This window comes from Erinaceus europaeus, chromosome X (assembly GCF_950295315.1).
Source record: "Erinaceus europaeus chromosome X, mEriEur2.1, whole genome shotgun sequence".
NCBI classification, from domain to species: Eukaryota; Metazoa; Chordata; class Mammalia; order Eulipotyphla; family Erinaceidae; genus Erinaceus; species Erinaceus europaeus.
This window is the reverse complement of record NC_080185.1, coordinates 22,440,379-22,449,881: the sequence shown is the minus strand read 5'-3', so window position 1 is coordinate 22,449,881 and position 9,503 is coordinate 22,440,379. Positions and strand designations below refer to the sequence as shown.

At 56.3% G+C, this 9,503-nt stretch overlaps 1 protein-coding gene across 2 annotated transcripts; it reads right to left on the bottom strand.

Annotated features, from left to right (window-relative positions):
• Nucleotides 1-1,219: 1,219 nt before the first annotated feature.
• Nucleotides 1,220-6,513, bottom strand: LOC132535863 (integrator complex subunit 6-like). Of its 2 annotated transcripts, none has more exons than XM_060183351.1 (5): nt 6,216-6,513; nt 3,096-3,324; nt 2,242-2,607; nt 1,750-1,843; nt 1,220-1,519 (listed from the first exon to the last, which is right to left on the bottom strand). In XM_060183351.1, exons 1-5 carry the CDS (start codon nt 6,423-6,425, stop codon nt 1,447-1,449), a joined length of 972 nt encoding a protein of 323 aa, XP_060039334.1. In that variant the 5' UTR covers nt 6,426-6,513; the 3' UTR covers nt 1,220-1,446. The 2 variants fall into 2 exon arrangements, with proteins under 2 accessions (XP_060039334.1, XP_060039335.1); XM_060183352.1 differs by having other exon boundaries at nt 3,096-3,321.
• Between the last annotated feature and the right edge of the window lie 2,990 nt (nt 6,514-9,503).

Sequence of the window (9,503 nt, the reverse complement as noted above, 5' to 3'; positions counted from 1 at the left end):
GCTACACTGCTCCTTCCAACTTGACTGAGATGCAACCCTAAGGCTAAGGGCCACAGAGTGTGGCACCAGCACCCAGAGAATGTCTTCCCCAAGGTGGGGAGCAGCCTGCCCTGACACATTTTGAAGAAGAGACCCCCTCTGGGGCAGAGGGAGCACCCACAGCACAGAATCCACACTCAGGGTGCTAAATCCTCACTGGGTAAGGTTGCCTAAGGCAATTCATCACAGGGCAGTAAACTCTAGCTCATTTTTCCTGGAACATTCTAGCACAGTGCTAGAATGCAGTGCTGGCATGCCAAGGGTGTGGGGTGTGAGGGGCACAAGACAGTGTCTCAAGGAGCTCTCTGAGGTCCTTCTACCTTGGGGGGAGTTCCAGGAAGTTACAGGTGTGGAGAGGTGCTGCCACCTTGCTCTGCACAGGACTCATGCACGCTGGGAAACACAGGCTGTGTGGGGTGCAGCCTGGGCCCAGGAGCTGATGCCCACAGGAGCCTCGCTGCCAGCCCCCAGAACACCAGGCAGACCACGCACCTCCTACCCTCTCTGTTGACCAAACAGACCGAACTCCCCCCATCCCCCCATCAGCTGTCACTAACAACACAAGTTTGAAGGGAGAGACAAATATCCTTTACTGAGGGTAACTCTGTAAATGAACGTGACCAATCAATAACCCACATTCAGGGCTCATTGGGGTTGCTCAGAGGGTAGTTTCAGGCTGCTGCCTTAGTACATCTGGCAGAGTACTCGCCTCCCCTGCTCGTTTCTCTCTTTCCTCTTCTCTCTCTCGTTTACAGTAAGCAGTAAATATAGCTGTTGGTATATGTATAATTTTTTTTAAACTTTTCTGTAAACCACTTTAACCCCGCCCTAGGTCTTTCTCTACCATCATGCACCAGGACCAGAAAGAACCCCTCCCCCCCAGCCCCCAGAGCTTTACTTTGGTGAAATACACCAAACCCAATTCAAGTTCTGCTTTGTGTTTCCATTCCTGTTGTCATTTCTCAACTACCGCTTATAGGAGAGATCATCTCATAATCATCTCTCTCTTGCTGGCTAAATTCTTAACTTAACATAGCATCTTCAAGCTTCTTCACCTCCTCCTCTTCCTCCTCCTTCTCCTTCTTTTGCTTCTTCTTCTTCTTTGCTGCTGAATACTAATCACCTGTTGAGTCCCAGCAACCTCTCCCACAGTACACAAAGAAGGACACAAACAACCAGCAATAATCTCACAAGAAGTCTTTAGAGCAATTCTCCATTTTTATTGAAAGAAAAGTATGCTATTCAAGGACTCTTGTTTCTTTTTCCCACATCTAGAAAGCAGGTATCATTTGAGTGACGTCTGGGAAGCCGCAGGAATGCTCTACCTCACCGGCGGCACTGAGAAATCCCCTCATTTCTTGCGGTGGCATTCAATAAAATAATTCTCCTTTTCTTCACGGGATGGATTTATATCAGCTGGTTGCAGCGCACCTCTGCTAGTAACCTCTTCAGTTCCTGGATGATGGCAACACCGTTGCATCTGTAAGAAAGGGTACTGAATTATATGGAAAGCAGCAGTGGGTGCAAAACAGATCTAACCATGTGTGTGAGACAGCCCTGGATGATACTGCTGGAATCCCCGTGCAAATCCATGAACTGTGGCTGGGGGCCAAGAGGTCTGGGGAGAGAAGCAGGACCCATTCATTCTGCCCCTGCTCAGCGTCAGACCCAAAGGCTGCGGCGAGCTGGCATTTGCTCTCTAGCACTCACCTTGCTGCTTCCATGATGGCAAACTCAATCAGTTCTTTCTTGACTGCAAGAGATCCTTGCACGTTTTCCAGCAGAGGGAGGACTCTGCTGTATTCTGCAAAAGGACAAGAGGTCTCGGTGCTCCCAGCAGTGCGGATGGGTAGGAAGGACCTCCAGCAAAGGGCACCCTGGGCAGCAGAGCCCCTCCCTCCAAGACCAGAAGGCTGCCCGGTGGGCATGTCTGCAGAGGCGCTTACACCTCGACAACACCCCCCCCCAACCCCCGCCGCCACCCCTCGTCTCCTGAGGAAGCTACTGTGAGCTCTCTCCACGCACAGCACAGCAGGCCGCCTGCACAGCTGCCCTGTGACACAGGAGACAAAGCACAGAGGACCCCCTCCACTGTGTCAAACCTTAGTCAGAGGGTGGGCTGGCTTTGGGGCTGGAACACGCCCGCACCCTGCAGCACAGAGGCCCGGGGGCTTCAACTCCAGACACCCTTCCGCTACTTACTGTGGCCACGTTTCCGGAGCTCACTCCTTAACTGGTCCTTGATGCCCTCCTTGGTTTGCTCTGACATCGGGGGGCTCCTGCGTGAGTCCTCTGGCTTGTCTCCAGTTGAAGTGGATGCTGTGGCTTCGAGGTCAGGAGACATCATGATCACGTCCTCTTCTTCGGGGGGATTCAGAGCAGCTTCAGGAGCTACTTCATCTCCGCTTAAACTCTCTTCTTCCAGGATAATTTCGGGCGGGACAGGAGTAATGGCCTCTCCAGCCAAGTACAAAATCTCTGGTGCAGGGAGGCGGACCGGGGGGGACACAGGAGGGGGCGCCCCATTCTCCATCCTCACTTCTAGCACGTCATTAGAGGCAGAAGCACCTGGAAATCAAAAGAGACTGAGAGCTGACTGTGTGTGCTTTACACACTCACATACACACACACACACAACACACACAGACATTCACACACACAACACACTGTGTGTACTTTATACACACACCAGCACAAAACACACACTAACACACACACTGCTCTACACACACACACACACAAACACATACACACACTGTGCTCTAGACACACACACACACACACACACACACACACACACACAAACACACCTACAACTTAGTGCCCTGCAGTGCTGAGGCTACTGTTTATTTCAGAAATCGGGAGGCTGTGGAAATACCAGTACCCACAAAGAGGTCTAGAAAGATGTCACACAATAAAGCTCCTTTTCTCTGCTGGCACTCAGAACACCCAGCACTGTGGTTGCACAGGGTCCTCCCTCTTCTGCCTCTAAGTGCTGACCCTAACCACACACAGCCTTGGCCTCCCGTAGCTAAGCAGCCCGTCTGCACCCTCACCTAAGGGTGCAGATCCAAGCGTGCTCTGAGAGCTCTGCGCCACAGGCTCCGGGTACCCCTGCCCATGCTGTTCCTGCAGGGGTGGTGACCTGTTGCGCCTCCTCCTGGCTTCCGCTCTTCTGCTGGGCGCCGTTCTTCTGGTGGACTCCGGTCTTCTGGTGGACGCGGGTCTGCGCCTCCTGGCTGCGGGCCTTCTTGGGGGCTGGCCTGCTCCAGCGGTTCCTGTCTGCTGAGAAAGGGCAGTGGGAGATGCGTTAAAGGCAAAATCCAAACACTAACCTGTGGACCCCTCTACCTTCCCCCCCCAACACACACATACACCCCACTTGATCATGCATGACTGCTTGGCTTAGTGTGTCAACAATGCCGACACACAGGCTGTTCCTGGGACACACGCATGTCCCCCGTGCCTCTAGTCTAGTAGTGACTGTGGAGGAGACGGAGGAAGGTGCTGTCCAGGGCGAGACCAGCCACAGGCAGGACTCACCGAGGAAGCTGGGGCGAGTGCCTTCAGCAGCCAGAGGGAGGACTCGAGGGCATCTCTACACACTCGCCCTTTACTTCACCCCTTGTCAGGGTCGAGGAAAGAAGGCAGTGAATCTGTATTTTTTCTGTCGACTCAGTGAGACCTGCAGGCTGCTATTTTCTTTCTTTTTTTTTTTTTTAATTATTTTTAAATTAATTGATGGATTGATGGTCCCTTTTTGTTGCCCTTATTGTTTCGTATTGCGGTTGTAGTTATTATTGTTGTTGTTACTGATGTCGTTGTTGTTAGACAGGACAGAGAGAAATGGAGCGAGGAGGGGAGGGCAGAAAGGGGGAGAGAAAGATAAGACACCTGCAGACCTCCTTCACCGCCTGTGAAGCGACTCCCCTGCAGGTGGAGAGCCGCGGGCTCGAACCGGGATCCTTACCTGGTCCTTATGCTTCGCGCCAAGTGCACGTAACCGGCTGCGCTACCGCCCAAGTCCCATGGATGCTACTTCCTTTTCTATGTATTTATTTTCCCTTTTGTTGCCCTTGATTATGAATTGTTGTTGTAGTCATTATTGATGTCGTTGGACAGGACAGAGAGACATGGAGAGAGGAGGGGGAGACAGAGAGGAAGAGAAAAGACAGACACCTGCAGACCTGCTTCACAGCCTGTGAAGCGGCTCCTCTGCAGTGGGGAGCCGGGGGCTCGAACCGGGATCCCTAGCCGGTCCTTGCGCTTCACGCCACGTGCGCTTAACCCGCCGCGCAACCTACCGCCCACTCCCATGGCGGCTACTTGCTTAGGGGGGTCGTGGATGTGACGCGGGGCGGCTGGAGTGAAACGTAAAGACCCACCAGGGGCCTCACAGACAGTCACACGCCTGGGCCCTGAGCCCGGACTAAGGAGTGTTGGCTCCCCATTCCTGAAAGCACAGGTCTGCCACCTGGGACATCCCCGCCCCCCATCCCCCCAGCTCTCCCGCCCCCCATCCCCCCAGCTCTCCCGCCCCCCATCCCCCCAGCTCTCCCGCCCCCCACCCCCAGCTCTCCCGCCCTTCCACACCCCACCCCCACCTCTCCCGCCCCCACATCTCCCACCCCTCCACCTCCCCACCCCAACACCCCGTCCCCACCTCTCCTGCCCCCCACCTCTCCCGCCCTTCCACACCCCACCCGCCCCCCACCTCTCCTGCCCCTCCACACCCCACCCCCAACACCCCATCCCCACCTCTCCAGCCCCCCACCCCCAACTCTCCCACCCCCCACCTCTCCCACCCCTCCACCTCCCCACCCCAACACCCCGTCCCCACCTCTCCCGCCCCCCACCCCCCACCTCTCCCGCCCTTCCACACCCCACCCGCCCCCCACCTCTCCTGCCCCTCCACCTCCCCACCCCCAACACCCCATCCCCACCTCTCCAGCCCCCCACCCCCAACTCTCCCACCCCCCACCTCTCCCACCCCTCCACCTCCCCACCTCTCCCGCCCCCCACCCCCCACCACTCCCGCCCCCCCACCTCTCCCGCCCTTCCACACCCCACCCCACCCGCCCCCCACCTCCCCACCCCAACACCCCATCCCCACCTCTCCAGCCCCCCACCGCCAACTCTCCCGCCCCCCACCTCTCCCACCCCTCCACCTCCCCACCCCAACACCCCATCCCCACCTCTCCCACACCCCCACCCACCACCCCCATCCCCCAAGTCTCCCGCCCCCCATCCCCCACCCCCAACTCTCCCGCGCTTCCACACCCCACCCCACCCGCCCCCCACCACTCCCGCCCCCCCACCCCAACCGCCCCCCCACCCCCAACTCTCCCGCCCCCCACCTCTCCCACCCCTCCACCTCCCCACCCCAACACCCCATCCCCACCACTCCCGCCCCCCCACCCCAACCGCCCCCCCACCCCCAACTCTCCCGCCCCCCAACTCTCCCGCCCCCCACCTCTCCCACCCCTCCACCTCCCCACCCCAACACCCCATCCCCACCACTCCCGCCCCCCCACCCCAACCGCCCCCCCACCCCCAACTCTCCCGCCCCCCAACTCTCCCGCCCCCCACCTCTCCCACCCCTCCACCTCCCCACCCCAACACCCCATCCCCACCTCTCCTGCACCCCCACCCACCACCCCCATCCCCCAAGTCTCCCGCCCCCCATCCCCCACCCCCAACTTTCCCGCCCTTCCACACCCCACCCCCACCTCTCCCGCCCCCCAACTCTCCCGCCCCTCCACCTCCCCACCCCCCCACTCCCGCCCCCGCACCCCCCCACCTCTCCCGCCCCCCGCCCCCAAACCCCAACTCTCCCGCCCCCCCACTCCCAAACCCCAACTCTCTGGCCACCAATTCTCCCGTCCCCCCCACCCCGCCACCAGCCTCCACTCCCGCCCCGCCCCGCCCCCCCGGCTCCTCACCCCCCACCCCGCCCCGGCCCTCTACCCCAAGCACCCCACTCCCGCCCTCCCCACCCCGCTCCCCCAACCCCACTCCCGCCCCCCATCCCCCCGCTTCCCACCCCCGCCACCCACCCCCCACCCACCACCCCCCGTCCCCTCACCCCGCCCGGCCCTCAGCACCATCAAACATTCACAAGACCCCAGCACCCCCAAAGGACGTGAGAGTGGGAGAGGATGAAAAGCTGCTCCCACCTGCATGTCATTTTTCATCACGTAGTTGATGGCGCAGAACATGTTGGGGTGGTAGCTGTTGATCTCCTGAGGCGGGCAGCCCAGTTGCCTCAGATAGTCCCGGTAGTTCACGATCTGGGTCAGGATGATGTTCTGTGACGCCAGCGTAACTTCGCTGTAAAAGAAATTGATGCTGTAGAGCTCAAAGACCACGTCGTCTAGGCTCGCCATGGTCCTAGTCGGCAGAGTGCGCAGGGCCGTGGACCCTGACAACCAAACAGGTCTGCCGTCTGGAACCCTGGCGCGTGCCAGCTTCCAGAACCTTCCCTCTGCGCCTAAGCCGTTGCTGTTCCTCGCAGCCTATAGGCCGACGCCCGATGCTCCTCGCAGCCTATAGGCCGACGCCCGATGCTCCTCGCAGCCGATAGGCCGACGCCCGATGCTCCTCGCAGCCGATAGGCCGACGCCCGATGCTCCTCGCAGCCGATAGGCCGACGCCCGATGCTCCTCGCAGCCGATAGGCCGACGCCCGATGCTCCTCGCAGCCGATAGGCCGACGCCCGATGCTCCTCGCAGCCGATAGGCTGACGCCCCTCGAAGCCGATAGGCTGATGCCCGCCCGATGTTCCTCAAGGCCTGGAGACTGACGCCAGATGTTCCTCGAAGCCTATAGGCTGACGCCGGAGGCTCCTTAAAACCTATAGGCTGACGCCCCTCGAAGCCTATAGGCTGATGCCCAATGTTCCTCAAAGCCGGGAGACTGACGCCCGATGTTCCTCAAAGCCGGGAGACTGACGCCCCCATGTTCCTCCAAGCCTATAGGCTGACAACCGATGCTCCCCGAAGCCTATAGGCTGATGCCCGATGCGCCGCGATGCCTGGAGACTGACCCCGGACGCTCCTCTAAGCCTATAGACTGACGCCCCATGTTCCTCTAAACCTAGAGGCTGACGCCCGATGTTCCTCAAAGCCTGGAGACTGACGCCCATGTTCCCCTAAGCCTGTAGGCTGACGCCCCATATTCCTCGAAGCCTGGAGACTGACGCCCGATGTGCCTCTAAGCCTATATAGGTTGAGGCCGCTAGGTCCTGAACACTCCCTCTCGCACAGGATACACTGAAGGCTGGCCTGACCTTCTCATACCCCTCCCGACTGACAGCCCACACACGCCCCCTGCCTGACTCCTCTTATTGTCCAGAGGGCTCTGGCACTGGGCCTTTGCCTCTTGGGGATAGTTGATTAAATCTGCAACTTGACTTCCCACAAGAGTCACTTGCACACGCAACTTGGTGTCTGGAGTCAGGGGTGTGCCCAGTCTCAGATCTGCTCCATTCAACGCACACATTTTCCCCCTTCCAATTCAGGGTGGGAGAGAGAGCATAATGGGTAGGCCAAAAGACTTGCATGACTTAGGCTCCAGACTCCTAGGTTCAATTCCCTGCACCACCATAATGCTGAGCTGGGCTCTACTCTTGTAGGAAGGAAGGAAGGAAGGAAGGAAGGAAGGAAGGGAGGGAGGGAGGAAGGGAGGAAGGGAGGAAGGGAGGAAGGGAGGAAGGAAGGAAGGAAGGAAACCACAGTGAAAGTCTAGGACAGGGGAGCTAGCATTGTGGCTATACAAGTCTTTCATGCCTGAGGCTTTGAAGTCCCAAATTCAATCCCCTGCATCACCGTAATCCAGACCTAAGGAGTGCTCTGGAAAAATAAGTAGTGAATAAATGCATATAAACATGGAGGGGAAAACTGAGAAATGTTATGCATTACAAATGGTTGCGTTTACTGTCCAACGTAAAGCATTAATAATCCCTCGATAAAGGGAAAAAATTAAAAAGACAAAAAAAAAAAAAGAAACAATGAACACTATATGTGATTGGTAAATTATCATGCATGAACTTATATACATTGGTGTTAAGTGATGAATAAAATTCTCATAAGGAAAAAGATCATGAAAAAAATAAACGTGGAGGGGTTGGTAGTGGTGCAATGGGTAGATTACACACGTTTCCGTGCTTCATCCTTTCCAGCAGGAAGGAAGCTTCATGAACAGAGGAGCAGTGCTTCTGGTATCTCTTTGCTCCCTCCCTCCATCTCTCCCTCCTGCCCTCCCTCCCTTATTCTTTTCCTTTCTATTTCTCTCTCTCTCTCCATAGTAAAAAGATCGGGAAAATGATCCCTTGATGGTGTCGTTGTGAAGACAGCAAGCCCAAGCCATAACCGTGTTAGAAATAAAGTCTTGGTGTATTGCACCAGAGTAAAGGACTCTGGTGTGTGGGGGGGGGGGGCGGGGGGGGAGGGTTCAGGTGCTGGAACATGATGGCAGAGGACCTAGAGGGGGTTGTCATGTGGAAAACTGAGAAGTGATATGCGTGTACAAACTACTGTACTTTAGTTTTTGTTACTGTATTTGACTGTTGAGCAAACCATTGATCCACCCCATAAAAATAAAATAAAAAGAGAAAATCAACTTGAAAAAATAGCAGCTTGAAAGAAAGACAAAAACTTTAAGTTGGAAAATCAGTCAACTGGCAGGGCAAAGGACAGCAGTAAATCCCAGATTCTGTCAGTGTCACAGTTTTCTGGGAATCAAGGTCCCCCCTGCTGATCGGGAAGCTGCAGGCTCTGTGGTGGAGCCTGAGGGCGTGCTGTCCCTGCAGACTGAGAGGCCCGGATTCTGGATCTCCCCACCTGGCTAAACCAGGGGCAGGGGCGAATGACTGAAAGGCTCATGTGACTTTTCTCTTTCCTTCCCATGGGCACAGGCAGCCTCTCCCTCATGAGAGCTTCAGGCATCTCAGGAGATGAAGCAGGAGATGGAAGCTGATTTTCCAGTTAGCACCCACTCACTTCCCGTTGAGAAGCACTGAATCCACACAGGCCTGCGGAGATGTAGGCATTCAGTGAAAATGGTGTTGACGGAATTACAGTTTGGTAAAGTAACCCTCCCTTTTTTTTGGGGGGGGGGAAACAGTTTTGCAGGTGTCTCTCTTCCTCTTTATCTCCCTTCCCTCTCAAATTTCGACTGTTTCTATCCAATAAAATAATAAAAATTAAGAGAGAGACAGAGAGGGAGAGAGAGAGGTGGAGATAGATAGATAGATAGATAGATAGGTAGATAGAGACGGGAGCATTGCTCAGCTCAGGCTTATGGTGATGATATGGGGCAAAGGGGAGGCCCATGTTCCTTCCCCCAACGTGAAAAAGTTCGCCATGCATTATCTCAACAAAGAATTGAGCAGAGAGCATGACTATTCAGGTACTTTAAACTTTATTCAGGAAAATTGAGAACATTTACATGGGGCAGGGGTAGAT

What these genes read in the sequence shown, in the direction of transcription:
- LOC132535863 (XM_060183351.1), bottom strand. Translation starts at nt 6,425, where the DNA reads ATGGCGAGCCTAGACGACGTGGTCTTTGAGCTCTACAGCATCAATTTC. An exon ending in GCTTGGATCTGCACCCTTAG is followed by an intron (nt 2,608 to 3,095) that starts GTGAGGGTGCAG and finishes TTTGATTTCCAG; the next exon opens with GTGCTTCTGCCTCTAATGAC. An exon ending in GCCATCATGGAAGCAGCAAG is followed by an intron (nt 1,520 to 1,749) that starts GTGAGTGCTAGA and finishes CCTTTCTTACAG; the next exon opens with ATGCAACGGTGTTGCCATCA.